Source organism: Geotrypetes seraphini, chromosome 7 (genome assembly GCF_902459505.1).
Source record: "Geotrypetes seraphini chromosome 7, aGeoSer1.1, whole genome shotgun sequence".
Classification (NCBI taxonomy): domain Eukaryota; kingdom Metazoa; phylum Chordata; class Amphibia; order Gymnophiona; family Dermophiidae; genus Geotrypetes; species Geotrypetes seraphini.
This window is the reverse complement of record NC_047090.1, coordinates 37,809,650-37,825,130: the sequence shown is the minus strand read 5'-3', so window position 1 is coordinate 37,825,130 and position 15,481 is coordinate 37,809,650. Positions and strand designations below refer to the sequence as shown.

General features: G+C 44.9%; 1 protein-coding gene across 1 annotated transcript in view; it reads right to left on the bottom strand.

Annotated features, from left to right (window-relative positions):
• PPFIA2 (PTPRF interacting protein alpha 2) overlaps positions 1-15,481 on the bottom strand; it is a 447,553-nt gene that overhangs the window by 146,184 nt on the left and 285,888 nt on the right. Inside the window, 1 exon segment of the mRNA XM_033951535.1 lies at positions 6,604-6,720. Within this exon segment, the coding sequence (XP_033807426.1) occupies positions 6,604-6,720 (117 nt within the window).

Here is a 15,481-nt window from a genome sequence, read left to right as displayed (position 1 = left end):
CACTTTTCTGGTTGAGTGGTGGTGCATATATTGCTTATAGTCATGCTTTATTAGCCATAACTTCTCAATCGAATTGCAGCAATCTGCCTGGCAGCCTGACTCCCTCCACTCCCTTCCCACTCTCTCCTGTTCCCCCCTCCCTTCCCTCTAGCACAGTCTCGCAAATTTTGTGCGCCGGCAGCACGCTAAATTGGCGGCAGTGGCTCAAGGGCATCTGGAAGTGCATGACGCCAACGCGATGATGTTACGCACGTGCATGATGTCATCACGTTGACATAGGGTTGCCAGATTTTCCTTTCGGAAAATCCAGTCCCCTCGCCCCGCCCCCAGGCCCACCTAGTTACTCCCACCCCCACCCGCTTTTGTCAGACAGGGAGGAAGTCCATATACGCGCGCGTGATATCATCGCATATCAGCTGTGCATGCGCGGACTTCCTCCTTGCCCGACATAGCTGCTGGGTTTTGAAAAGCCATCTGGACGACTAGTAACCCTACGTTGACATCCACACATGCGCAAAGGCCCTCTAAACAGGGCCTTCAGATGCCAATGGGGGGGTGGCCTTACTGAAAAAGAAAAGGCGCATAAAGGAGAAGCATGTCCTGTAGGCAGTCGGTCAGCACTGGCGCCTCTCCTCCTCCCCGGTGTCTGGCAACACAGTTTGCGATACACCGCTCTAGCAGGAGATGGTATCTGCCTTATCACTCCTACGGTATATTCATTACTAGGTACGCCTTTAGATCAAAGCTTCCTGAACTGGGGGGTCAGGACCCCAAATTGCACGTTTAGAAGAATCACAGCTTGGGTGGGTTCTCCATAGGCATTTATTACGATCTCTGAATGACAATAGGGTAGTCGTTCCTCATATTTCGAAGGCACATCTTGCGTCAATTAGAGATTATGCGTTCTTTTATTTAGTTCTACGGTTATGGAATAATTTGCCCATAGACTTGAGAAAAGAAGAATCCTATATCAACTTTAAAAGACATTTAAAAGCACATTTTTTCCAATTGGCTTTCTCAACTTAGAACAGAGTTTGGGACTGTGATCTGTGTTTTACTATTAGAATTGTTACTGTTAGATATTTACTATGATATTTTATGAAAAAAAACAAAACTTTTTAACTTTTGTTCTTAATCTTTCCTTTCTATTTTTTTTATATATATCTTTATTCATTTTTAAACTTACAATAAGTGTGATAATAAGTAAACACATTTTAACATTGAATATATCACTTAGTATTCAGCAATAATACAATCATATAATCTTATCTCCCTCCCTTCCCACCATTTTATAACAAGTAATTAAAATACTTTATTTAAGATGTTATACTAAATTCCCCCCTCCCCTGAAAATTGAACTTGTAAAATTCAAAGGAAAAATGCCATCTATTCATTACAATATTTTGTTAATGGCTCCCAGACGTCTTGAAATTTCTTTAAATACCCTCGCTATGTTGCTATTACTCTCTCCATTTTATAAATATGACCTAATGAATTCCACCAAAAATTATAATTCAATCTATTCCAGTTTTTCCAGTTATAAGTAATTTGTTGAATGGCAACCCCAGTCATTATCAGCAATAGTTTGTTATTATTTGAAGATATCTGACTTTTTGCCCTCATTGACATACCAAATAATACAGTATCATATGATAATGCCACTGGATTTTCTAATAAACAATTAATTTGTTCTTCTCTTGATGAATATGAATTGTGCATTGTAAACCGCTTTGATCCTTTAAGGCTGTTATGCGGTATATAAACATCATTATTTTGCACCTCCAGTGGGGGTCACACAATTTTATTTGGACAATATTATGGGGTCACAGTCACAAAAAGATCGACAAGCACTGCTGAAGATATGGTTTCATCTACCAGCACCATTAACAAATAAGGCGAGGGCAGTGGGGGGGAATGGGGGGATGGTAGTGTCCTCATACGGCAGAATAAGAAGCAGTACAACACTTCCTCCTGTTCAGGAAGTTTGGTGATTCAGGGGAGGAAGGAGTAGGGTTATCAGATGCCCGGGAAACCCCGGACATGTCCACTTTTTGGAGGACTGTCCGGATTCCCGGATGGACTTTCCAAAATCAAGTAGTTTGTCCGGGATTTGGAAATCTCTGGCCATGTCTGAGCATGCGCGGATGACGTCACATGTGTCCGCGCATGCTTGGCGGCCCTCGGATGCGGCCCGGAGGTCAGGAATTAAAAGAAGCAGCTTGCTAGCGTGGGGCTGAGGGCGGAACTGGACGTGCCTGAGGCAGAACAAGGTGGGTCAAGAGGCGGAACTAGGCATGGCTGGAGCAGAACAAGGTGGGTCTAGAGGCAGAAATGGGCATGGCTGGGGCAGAACAAGGTGGGTCTAGAGGCAGAACTGGGCGTGGCTGGGGCAGAACAAGGTGTGGGCTAGAGGCGGAACTAGGCATGGCTGGAGCAGAACAAGGTGGGTCTAGAGGCAGAACTGGGCGTGGCTGTGGCAGAACAAGGTGGGGTTTAGAGGCGGAACTGGGCATGGCTGGGGCAGAACAAGGTGGGTCTAGAGGCAGAACTGGGCGTGGCTGGGGCAGAACAAGGTGTGGGCTAGAGGTGGAACTGGGTGTGGATGGGGCAGAACAAGGTGGGGGCTAGAGGTGAAATTGGGAATGGCTGGGGCAGAACAAAGTGTGGGTTAGAGGCAGAAATGGGTGTGGCTAGGGCAGAACAAGGTGGGGGCTAGAGGTGAAATTGGGAATGGCTGGGGCAGAACAAAGTGTGGGCTAGAGGCAGAAATGGGTGTGGCTGGGTCAGAACAAGGTGGGGGCTAGAGGTGAAATTGGGAATGGCTGGGGCAGAACAAGGTGGGGGCTAGAGGCAGAACTGGGCGTGGCTGGGGCAGAACAAGGTGGGGGCTAGAAGCAGAACTGGGCGTGGTTGGGGCAGAACAAGGTGGGTCTAGAAGCAGAACTGGGCGTGGCTAGGGCAGAACAAGGTGGAGCTGGGGGCAGAACGGGGCATGGCCATTCATCTGGGATTTTTTGGATGCAAAAAAATGGTAACCTTAGGAAGGAGCATCACAGAGACTATAGGAAGGGAAGGGGTACAAAAGGTGATCAGGCTGCTCGGTGGTATAGGGGTCAAGGATCAGAAGCAGTGGCATAGCGAGGGATGGTGGCGCCCTGCATCGCCATGTTATACACCCTCTCACTCTTCTACGCTGCTTGAGCGCCCTCTTTGCCCTCTTCCCTGCCACGTAGGCCTCCCCCACGCACATTTTGAAATGATCACCGGCGTAAGCGGCATCTTCCACCTGCTTGCGCCGGCGACAGCTCCCTTCTGACATCACGTTCTCGTATGCGGCAGGAGGGTGGAGGCAGAGTTGAGGAGAGCCGCGAGCAGCTCCCGCGAAGATGGCATCTGGGGCTGTCTCCCCCCCCACACACACACACAAAGGCGGCATCTGGGGCTGTCCCACCCCACTAAGCCACTGATCAGAAGGATGGATCAGGGTATTGCAATGTGCTGCTGCATGAAAGAAGATGACATGGTATACAACCGAATTTTGTTTCTTTTTATGTCATTTTGGATGGAAAACAAAATGAAACAATGAATTTTGTTTCAAAGGGAAGCAATAAATAAATACCGAGTGAAGAAGCCCGACATGAACTAGAGATTGAAGAAGGTTTCGTCAAAGAATTCTACTTTATAGCAGCAATAACTCAATCAAAAAAGATACACTATCAACACGTTCTTTCTTCCCCAGTACACACCGGGACCGAGACAACTGGGCAGGAGAGGCTAACCAGGCGAACCCTTGATTTTCAGAAACACACATCTGGACAGTGGTTCCTGAAATACTGGTACTGCTGCACAACACTATCCAGGTAGTGTTAGAGTGGTCCAGCATCAGAGTCTGGGTTAGAGACTGACAGGGGGGACAAATTTGTCCCCATTCCCACAGGAACTGAATTTCCCCATCCCATCCCTACCCCATCCCATCCCTACCCCATTCCTGTAAGCTCTGCCTTAATCACACAAGCCTCGTGCGGATGAGGACGGAGCTTAGGCATTGGTGGAATGAGGTATTATGACATCACAATCTGAGCTCTAGAATGTTGCTACTTAGGATTTTAAAGTGTTTGAGGCTTGTGCAGATGAGGACGGAGCTTAGGCATTGGTGGAATGAGGTATTAGGACATCACAATCTGAGCTCTAGAATGTTGCCACTTATGATTTTAAAGGGTTTGAGGCTTGTGCAGATGAGGACAGAGCTTGTAGGACAGGGACAGGAAAAGAACTCGCCAGAACGGGATGGGCAAATGAATTCCCGCGTGGACGGGGAAAAATTTGTCCCTGTGTCATTCTCTAGTCTGGGTGAAGCCAGAAGTCACACTCCAAAATACAGGCTTGGTGCAGGAAACCAACAAATCAATAACAAAAATATTCACTGCACAAGATTTTTTTAAATGTATATTTATGAAACAAAAAACAATGTGGAGAAATGATGTTCCTGAGATGGACTTTATTAATATTAAAATAATATTAAGACTTGGCAAACCACATAAAAACGTCAGGACGCAGTCCGCTGAAAAGCTTTGGACCCTGGACCCAACACGGTCCGTGTTTCGACGGCCAGCTGACTAAAAAGCAACAACTTTAAAACAAGGGCAAAAGTCCGGCATGAAAGCTAGAGCTAAGTACTAAATTATATAGTACATAATTTGTAAAAGTTCAGAAGCTAAAAGCTATAAGTTAAATGGTAGGGGGAGGTTATAACCAGTGATGATTATCCCACTATGGTTTGCAAGCTAAGTCGAAATAGCTGGCGGCAAACACGGACCTGAGGTTTTCCTTCCAATACTGTAATTGAACTGTTACATCTATGTCCATGCTACAACACGGCATAAATAAACATAAAAACATTTTTGTGCAATGAATAGTTTTGTTATTGAAGTCAGAAGTTACCCAATTCATGGTGATTTTTAATGCCCAAGCAGCAGTTCTAAGTGGGTACCTCCTTCTAGGAACCCCAGGGCTCTTTGATGAGATCCTGTTCTGTATGCACCTGGACACCCAGATTCCATTATAGAATTCTCCAGTATTGGCACATCTTACATTTTGGCACCAGCTCTAGACCTTATATAACTGCAGGTGCCCAAATGGGTGTGATATATAGGTATTCTGTAAGTTGTGCCCATGGCCCTCCCCTATTCTCCTCTATGAGCAACAGAACCAATGTGAGGAAATATTTTTTCACTCAGAGATTAGTTATGTTCTGGAACACATTGCCAGAAGAGGTGGTAAGGTTGGCTCTTAGGCATTGGTGGAATTAGGCATTATGACATCACAATCTCAGCTCTGGAATATTGCTACTATTTGGGTTTCCATCAGGTACCTGTGTCCTGGATTGGCCACCATAAAGACGGGCTACTGTGCCAGCCACTGGGAGGTGGGGGGGGGGGAGTGAGGAGGCAGCAGCACATCCGGATTGTGAGTTGCCCCGCCTTTGGTCCTGTCCCGGTCCCACTAAACCGGCAGGCAATAGCAAAGCCAGATGCCGCAGGGGCCTTCCCTCTTGCCAAATCACCAAAGCCTCTGCCGGTTTTGATCCCGCCCCCGTCTGAAGTTACTTCCTGATTTTGAGGGACGGGATCAAGATCACTAAAGGCTCTGCCAGTCTTGATCCCGTCCCTCGGTGTCTGGCTTCGTTATTGCCAGCCGGTTTAGCAGACCGGGACAGGACCAAAAGCAGGGCTGCTCACAATCCGGATGCGCTGCTGACTCCTCACTCTCCCCTCCTCCCGGTGGCTGGCAAACAGCATGGAGGACCGCCATGGCCACCAGCGGGAGGAATTAGCTGCCTGCGACTCCATTCCCCACAGCCCGGTAGGCTTAAATTTGGATCTTTTTAAAACTATGTTAATAGACTCAAATATAAACTGAGACCCCCATTTTTGGGCCATTTTATTGGCCCAAAAATCTTAGAATATATACGGTAACCTTAGGCAGCCAGACAAGACCTGGATATTCAATGGATATTCAATGCTGGTGACCCCATTAAGCACAACATTGCATATTTGAGTCAAATTGAGTTACAATCCAAGAAAAGCTACCACGTCTTAGTAGATACTTCATTTAGAAATAAGTTCTGAAGCCTGATTGGGGGCTATTGTGACCTAAGAATTGCTCTTACTAAAATTGCAATCTTTCTGTACACGATAGGATAGAAAGATGCAAGGTAGTGTATATGAGGGGTGCTGAAAAAGATCTCAGCCCAACCAAGAAGAGAATGACCTGGAAATGGTTCAATCAATGATCTGAAACCGTGTCAAAACATAGAATTTTGTTTCTGCAAATTGTCACTTACCGAAATAAGATAACACTCTTTTCAGCTACAATGGCAAAATAACGCTCAGAATTTAGGAAGTTGGTTGGTTGGGCTGAGAACTTTTCAGCACCCCCCTCGTATAAATCTTTATGAACTTGACTTTTAGGTAGACTTCTGAGACTTGGTGCCTTTCCTTGGATTGTGACACGTGGTAAAAATCACTGACTGGCACGGGCTGACTATCAAGTCCTAAGTGTTTAAATGTTTTCAGGAAATCGAGGAACTCCTTTCTGAAGTACCTTGTCATGAACCTTCTGGCCTGCGTCCACGTTCTCATGATGTTCCACTTCTGTTGGACCCTCTCCAGACGCCATTTTCCTCTGAATGTGCGCATTCTGTTCTCGCAGAGCCACAATCTGTGAAAGACAATGGAAACTGAAGATAACACACACCCAAACTATACCCTGGTCATTTGAGCTGATACGATCTCAAAATTTCCCTATGAATTTTGGGCATAATCTTAAAAGCCTTGTTCTGCACGTACAGTAGTATTTTTGGGGGGTGAAGAAATGGGCTCTTTTAAATTTGCCCCATGGAATACATTTTTTAAAAAGCGCATGATGGTGTGTTGACTCTTATATCCCACTGAATCTTTGAAAAATATAGTTCTAGGCAGGTTACAACCAGCATATTGCTACATAGGATCAGACATGCTACCTAGACTTATTTATGAAATGTAAAACAAGATCTCTAAAAAAGCAAGCTTCTCCTGACATTATGCTTCCATAGAGTAAAATTTAGGTCAAAGTCTATGCATACAAATTCCTGGAGGTGGGAACGGGTGGTGCAGGTATCAACTGTGGGGTGCCAGTGGCGTAATAAGAGTAGGAAGTACCCAGGGCTGTGGTGCCAACCCCTTGCTCATTCCTGCCCCCCCATTCCACACTCACACTCTCCCTCCTTCCCCCCCCCCAGTACCTCTAAATCTTCACCTGCGCAAGTGGCTTCTGCAGCATGCTCCTCGCACCAGCATTGGATTTCCCTCTGACATCACTTCCTGGCCCCGTGACCTGGAAGTGATTCAGAGAGGAACCAGGCAGGCACGAGCAACAGGCAGGAGAAGTTGCTTGCACTAGCGAAGATATACAGAGGCACGGGGCGGGAGGAGGGATGGCGCGAGTGTGGCATGGTATGGCGGGGTGGAGAGGTGCAGGTGCCCCCACTGTGCCTGGGGCAATCTGCTCCCCTCCCCACCTTACTACACCACTGATTGGAGCTTTTGGGAATGTTTTATACACACAGTCAAAGGCAGCAGAACACTGTTTTGATTTGGGGGGGGGAGGGCACAACCTCTTACCAGCTCCCGACTCTCCCCTCCCACCTCTTTCCAGCGCTATACTTTTAAATCTTTGTGCAGCTGCCATGCAGCGTCAATGAGCAGGCCTGCTCCCAGAAGTAGAATGAAGGTTTCTGGGCCAAGCCTACCTGTTGACGCTGCGCGGCGGATGCCCCAAAATTTAAAAGTGCAGTGCTGGGAGAAGGTGGGCGGGGGGGAGTAGAACCATAACCAACCGGCGACCACCAATCCTTGGGGAAGCCACGGCCCCTGTGGCCTCCCCCATTCCGACGCCCATGCACGTAGTTCCGTTATGTTCCGTTTTATAATAGGCGCCCTGTATGCGCCGATACATTTTCAGAGCTCAGGCTCCCTTTAATAAAAATTATCCTCCACCTATGAAAAAAAAAAACACTCCAACTCATAAACAAACTGGTTTCTGAATTATTCCTTGAACTATAAAACAATTAAACGTCATATCAATCATTCATTGTTTGGAGCCGAAAAAAGGATGGCGTTTTATATGAAAGAAAACCGTCTCCTTTGTGTACTGTTTGCTAGGTTAAGAAGTATAAACAGCAAGTGTGACACTACATTATAGCCAGTGGCGTAGTGAGGGCAGGAGATGCCTGGGACAGTGGCGTGTGTGTCCCCCCCCCAACCTCCTCTCTATCCCCGCTCTATCGCGCTCTCCCTTCCCACCCCGTACCTCTTTAAATCTTCGCTACCAAGAGCAGCTTCTCTGGCCTGCTGCTCGCGCCAACGTTGGCTTTCCCTTTGATGTCACTTCCTACCCCATGACCCGGAAGCGATTTCAGAGAGGGAGCCAGGCTGGTGCAAGCATGTCTTGGACTGGCATACTATCTGGATCAGACCAAACTCATAGAAGATCCTCCCAACTCTTTGCGGCTTTTGACCTTAATGGACTTGGAGTTCGTGTTATCAAGAAAACTATCTCCACATGGCTAGTGGATTTTATCTCCCTCAAATATAAGGCTGGGTTTATGCTGCAGGGCCAAGTAACATCACAAGAAACAGGAGATGCTACCTCCACAAACATTGTTTGTTTTCTACAGAGTCACGTAACAAACACACAATTTCCAAGCTATGGCTGCCTCGGAAGCTCATTTCTGCTCTGCATCTGTTGAAAACATCTGAAAGGCAGCTACTTTGTTCTGAATCAATACCTTCACTTCTCACTACTGTTTGGAACAAAACTCAAGAAGAGCGAGTCTATTTGGAAAAGCAGTTCTGCAGAAACTTTTTATTTTCTGAGCTCCAACTTTTCCTCCAACCCTCTACAAGAAGATTTGTGCAAGGTGGGTTCCAAGAATAATAATAATAATAATTTTATTTCTTATATACCGCTATACCGTGAGGTTCAAAGCGGTTTACAGCATAAATACCATAAATATGCAATAAAAATTGAAATAAATGAAAAAAGGTACTTAGAAATTCCCTAACTGTCCCGAAGGCTCACAATCTAGCTAAAGTACCCAAGAAAAATAATTATTAGATAAAGCAGATAGTATAGATAAAGACATAGATACAATATATCAGAGATTATTTCTGGATATGTTACATAGGAAATTATTTCTGATTACATTTCATAAGAAATAATGTTGACACCAGAACACAAACAGAAAAAGATGGCGTCCTCATGCTACTCGAAACACAGCAGAAGTTTCGGTGGGAAATACTGGACCTTGCACCATGGGACTTCCATCTTTTCCCAAAACCAAAGGAATTTTGGGGCGGAAAACGCATGCAGACCGATGATGGTATCCTCAAAACTATCAACAACTGGTTCAAAGAACAGGAGGAAAACTTTTTCAACGAGGGGATTGTCAAGCTCGTCTCACGGTCTCAAAAATGCTTGGACATCAACGGAGATTATATTGAAAAGTAATTTGAAGAGAATTGACTTAGTAGAGAAAGAGAGATTGTTCACCCTCTTCAAGGTGAAGAGAACGAGAGGGCATGTGCTAAAGTTGGAAGGGAAAAGATTCTGTACAAACGTAAGGAAGTGCTTCTTCACCCAGAGAGTAGTAGGAATCTGGAACGCTCTTCCGGAGGCTGTTATAGGGGATAACACCCTTCAGGGATTCAAGACAAGGTTGAATAAGTTCCTACTGGAACAGAACATACGCAAGTAAGGTTAGACTCAAATAGGGCACTGGTCTTTGACCTAAGGGCCACCGCGTAAGCGGACTGCTGGGCATGATAGACCACTGGTCTGATCCAGCAATGGCAAATCTTATATTCTTATGAGACATATTTTCTTTGTAATTACAAAGTTTTTGAGTTGCAATGCATTGTTATGAGTTTACAACAAAGTCATTCTCACTTTAAAAATGGCCCTCGTATTAAGTGAAGACATGCATTACCACTAAAACTTTTTTTTTTTTTTAGCACACTGTGTTATTCAGCAACGCAAGCTGCCCGTCTCATGCATTTTTCAGTATTCTCGTTTTTATTTCTCCCAATGTACTGTTGGAAGCACTTCAATGCAGAGAGAGGAAAAAAAATCCCACATATTTCTTTGAAGACATGTTTCCCTTTGTGAAGATACCAGAGCTTTTGTTCGTACAAGGAGAAAGGATTTAGGCTGCAGTAGCAGCTCTTTGCAGCACCGAGGGGAAGCCACAGATCTAAAATTCATTGAAAAATGTCTGAACTTTTCCTAAAAATACAAAAACGTGTTTGAAAACTCTATAGAACAAAACAAAAGCAAGGGCTGGATATAAGTGTTTGGCTCCCACAGGTACTAAGGATTTTTAGTTATTTTGTGTGTGCGCATGGGGGGGGGGGGCAGGGGGTTGAGAGTCCTCTGTAGATCAAGGATTGACGGGGAAGTAAACAAAGATTGACAGACTATGATTTTTTATTTTGATTTTACATTTGACAAGGGATTTTTCACCTTTCTTTCAAGCAAGCAGACTGGCAATTCCAAAGTGTGTGTGTGTGTGTGTGGGGGGGGGGGGAGAACCTATTTTCAGCAAGAAAGGAGGAAAGAAACCAATCATTCCCATACCACAAACTGGAAACCTAGAACAGTGTATCTCAAACTGTGTGCCTCCTGAGATTCCAAGTGTGCCGCGGCACACTGAGGAGGAAGAGAGGCGCCTGCCAGCTGACTTCTCTACGTAGTACAGCGCCAGTGCTGCCCGATTTGCCGAAGGCCTTTATGTTTCCCCTTTCTCTCTAGCATCCTCCAGCTTCCCTCCTGGCCTCCTGGTCTCACCTTTAAAGCTAATTAAAGCAGCCTGCAGAGGATCTCCAGTAGGTAAAATGATTTTATTTTCAATATAGTGATTGAAATGTGTCAATTTTGCGAATTTATATCTGCTGTGTATATTGTGTGTACATGAAAAATGAATGGAAAAAATTGCATTGCAATTAGTAAAGGGGGTGGGATTTGAGGCAGTGCTTGGGTGGGCCTAGGGAGGTCTGTGGTTGAGGTACTCAGTTGATATTTGTTAGACGTAGGGGGTACTTAGCTTGAAGTAGTTGAGAAACACTGCTGTAGGCAATCAGCTGGCGCCAGTGCCTCTCCTTCTCTCCGGCCCTCTTCCCTGCTGGCACCCCCTACTGGCGTCTCAGGGCCCATCTGGAGGGTCTCTGCACATGCTCAGATGTTGACATGATGATGTCACGCATATGTGTGATGCCATCACGGTGACATCCGTGCACTTCTGGGGGCCTCAAGCCGTGGCCACCGCCTTTAGTGTGCCGTGGCTCGAGAAAGTTTGAGACACTGCCCTAGAATAAAGGGGGAGAGGAGGAGGGGAGTACGGAGGAGGGCACTAACAAAATGTAAGGAAGGAACCTGACCCTTTAAGGAGAGGAAAAGAAGCCTCAGATTTCCAACTTTTATTATACATTTAGACCACTAGCTACAAATTCAGTGAAGAGATATTGGGATATTAATTTATTGATTGATTTTAAAAATTTCTATACTGTTTACAACTAAACGGTTTACATAGTTTACATACATAGTTTTAAAATAAAAACATGATAAAATAAACCTACAAACAAACTTAAAAAATCGTGAGTACAAAATAATACCATCACTTTGCATAATAACGATCATGAGTAGTTTATCAGCTTTACCAGAGAAGAAAATTATTTCTAGAGAAAGGCATCAACAAATAATTACGTCTTAAGTAATTTTCTAAACATGCCCCTTTAAGCAGGATAATTGGACACAAGCGCACGCTTAAGCAGCAGTACCTGTAATTAAGCTGCTAGTTTCACTCTAGATGTGTAAAAAGTGCATGGAAAATGACATATGACGCAAATTAAATTAAAATAGTTATTTCTGTTTTATTAATTGCCATAATGATTTATCAAAAGGTTAGTTTGCGTCACCGGAAGATCTTTACAGATGCCAAACGCTGGCATTCTGACAAAGATCTCAACTTGGATAATTCGTTGCTCCCCAATATGTACCTTTTGTCCTGCATGACATCATTACTTGTCAGCCAATCCATTAACAGAGGCTGTCCTTAAATTTGGACAAAGAACTTCCTTTTAACATGAAATAAAAGTTTCAAAAACCATATTTTTGTTTACATTCATTTCTGAATATACATAACCATTTATAACATAACCAAAAACTTTAAATAAACCTTCTTATCTGTTTCAAGAGAGCCTGCATTCAAAAATGTTGAAAAGTTCATGTCCCTCCCTGTCAGCACAGAAAAGGAGGAGGAGGGGCTATCCCACCTGCACTGAAAAACTGGTTCAGTGTTTCTGATTCTAACTATTTCCAGATGTTGCCTCAGGATTTCTCCTTAGAGTTTCTTACATCATATATATATATAAATTTAAATATAAGTACAAATCATTTTCTCACATCATTCATCATAGCATCCATCATTCATTCGGGGCCCCTTTCATCCACAGATCCACACAATATTTTTCATTCATATTTAATACATGTTATATCTCAGTTTGTAATATGGAGTCTAATATGCTCTTCCTAACCGGCCTAAGCATATCTGTTATCAATTTGCCCATGAAGCTCAAGGCGGGAAAACCCTGAACAAAGAGAACAAAGACAGAGAGAGAGAGAGAGAGAGAAAGAAAGAAACATGGAGGCAGTTTCATACCTCCATGTATTATATATATCCTGATTTCCTCTATGGTCTGGCTTAATAGCGAAGTGGTGTATAACTAAGTATATATGATTTTTATAATGCCACAGTTAGAGAATGACAGCAGTTAAATGATTTGCTGATACCAGAGGAAAGGAGGGACAGGGGAGATATGATTGAGACGTTCAAATACTTGAAAGGTATTAACGTAGAACAAAATCTTTTCCAGAGAAAGGAAAATGGTAAAACTAGAGGACATAATTTGAGGTTGAGGGGTGGGAGATTCAAGAGCAATGTAAGGAAATTTATCTTTACGGAGAGGGTGGTGGATGCCTGGAATGCGCTCCCGAGAGAGGTGGTAGAGAGCAAAATGGTGACGGAGTTCAAAAAAGCATGGGATGAACAGAGGATTTAGAATCAGAAAAGAATTGGAAATAGTGAAGAACTAAGGCCAGTACTTGCATGGTCTGTGTCTGTATATGGCCGTTTGGGGGAGGATGGGCTGGGGAGGGTGTTAATGGATGGGATGGTGTAGATGGGCTAGAATGAGCTTTGCCGGAGACTTCAGTAGTTGGAACCTAAGAAAAGTACCAGGCAGAGCTTTGGATTCTTGCCCAGAAATAGCTAAGAAGAACACCCCCCCCAACAACAAATTTTTAGATTGAATCAGGTTGGGCAGACTGGATGGACAATTTGGAGTTTTATTTGCTGTCATCTACTATGTTATAAGGAATTGGAATGGCTAATCGCTTCTCCAAACCAATATACAACCTATGGGGGTAATTTTGTTTCAGTTGCTGCTGTCACCACAGTAATTTAGTTCATGTTCAAGTTCAATTTCAATTTATTTGATATACGGCAAATATAAAACTAAGGTTAAAATCTCAGCGGATTACAATAAAAAAAAGGTGTGGGGGAGGGGAATGAACACAAACAAATAAACAACATACTGACTAGACCAGGGGTCTGCAACCTTTAAGACATAAAGAGCCACTTGGACCCGTTTTCAAAAAGAAAAAAAAACTTGGAGCCGCAAAACCATTATAAAACAAATCTAACACTGCATATATTGTTTCTTATCTTAATGCTATATACAGGATCACTAAATTGAAAATAAAATCATTTTTCCTACCTTTGCTATTTGGTGATTTCATGAGTCTCTGGTTGCACTTTCTTCTTCTGACTGTGCATCCAATCTTTCTTCCTTTCTTTCAGCCTCCTGTATGTTTCCTCTCCTCCAGACCTCATTCTCTCCCCCAACTTTTTCTTTCTGTCTCCCTGTTCCCCCTTCTTTCTGTCTCTGTGCCGTCCCCCAAGCCACTCGGTTTGCTGCCACCGCAATCGGGGAACAGCCCCCAAGCCACCGCCGTCCCAAGCTTTCCCTGCAGAAGTGTTGCGCTGACCAGCATTCCGCTCCCTGACGTCAATTCTGACGTAGGAGAGGAAGTTCCGGGCCAACAAGGCATTTCTCCTCATTCCATCCAGCCTGAGCCCCATCTCTCCTTGATCCAGCATTTCCCTTCTGTGTCTGTCAGAATTACCATTCCACCTATTTTCCAGCATCACCCTTCTTTGTGTCCATCTCACCTATATCCCTATCTCACCACTTTTTCAGAATCTTCATTTGTCTCTGTCCTTATCTTTACGCCATGTTCACCATTTGCCCTTTCAATGTCTTTATCTCCCCCCACACACTTTTTCAGCATTACTTCTATGTCTCTATTTCACCTCCTCTTCATGTCCCCTCTGTATCTCTATCCTTATTCAGTAGGTCCTGCTTACCCTTTCTCTTCTTTGTGTCACTATCTCCATTTTCAGCTTTCCCCCCTTTTCCTTTGTTACTGCACCCGGTAGCCAGAATCTTTCCACCCTCCCTCCACTCCGGCCCAGCCCAGTATGAAATATTTCCTTTTGTTTCCCTCCCCTCTCTCTTTCTCTCTCTCTCTTCTGCTCCCTCACCCACGAGTCCTGCATCTGGCCCTCTCCCTTCTACCTGCACCTGGCAACACCCCCCTGCTCCGCGGCTCTCTTCAGCAACTCGTCAGCAGCGGTGATCAAGACAAGCTGCCGACATCGAGGCCTTCCCTCTACGAGTCCCGCCTTTGTGGAAAAAGGAAGTTGAAACAAGCGGGACTCGCAGAGGGTAGGCCCCGACGTCAGAACGATCGCTGCTGCTGAGTTGCCGAAGAGAGCCGCGGAGCAGGGGATGTGGCCGGAAGCAGGTAGAAGGGAGAGGGAGATAGGAAGGCTGTAGATCTCCGGAGCATGACACCGACCCCGGCCAGGATGATTTCTTTTTCAGGCGTGCACCTTACAAGTCCGGCGTCGCGGCGGGAAATAGCCATGCTGAGCAGTGAGCTCAGCACATACACAGATGAAAGCCTTGCTTGCTGATTGGTCCGGCGGCACGGCGGGGCGGGGCCGCCGGACCAATCAGCAAGCAACGCTGCGACGCCGGACTTGTAAGCTGCATGCCTGCGTGACACACTACCGGAGCCGCAGCAAAGGTGGAAAAGAGCCGCATGCGGCTCTGGAGCCGCAGGTTGCCGACCCCCGGACTAGACAATCGAACATATCTTGAAACATTAGGAAAGGGAAGAAGGGCAAGTTTCAATTCAGCAGTGGGAAAAGGGATGGGATAAGAACCTATAAAGAAAGGGTAAAAATATAACCATTTTCGATAGCTGCAATTTAAACACGCGCTGTGGTGTTTTAATTAATAAGTATAGTCAACGCGGCAAC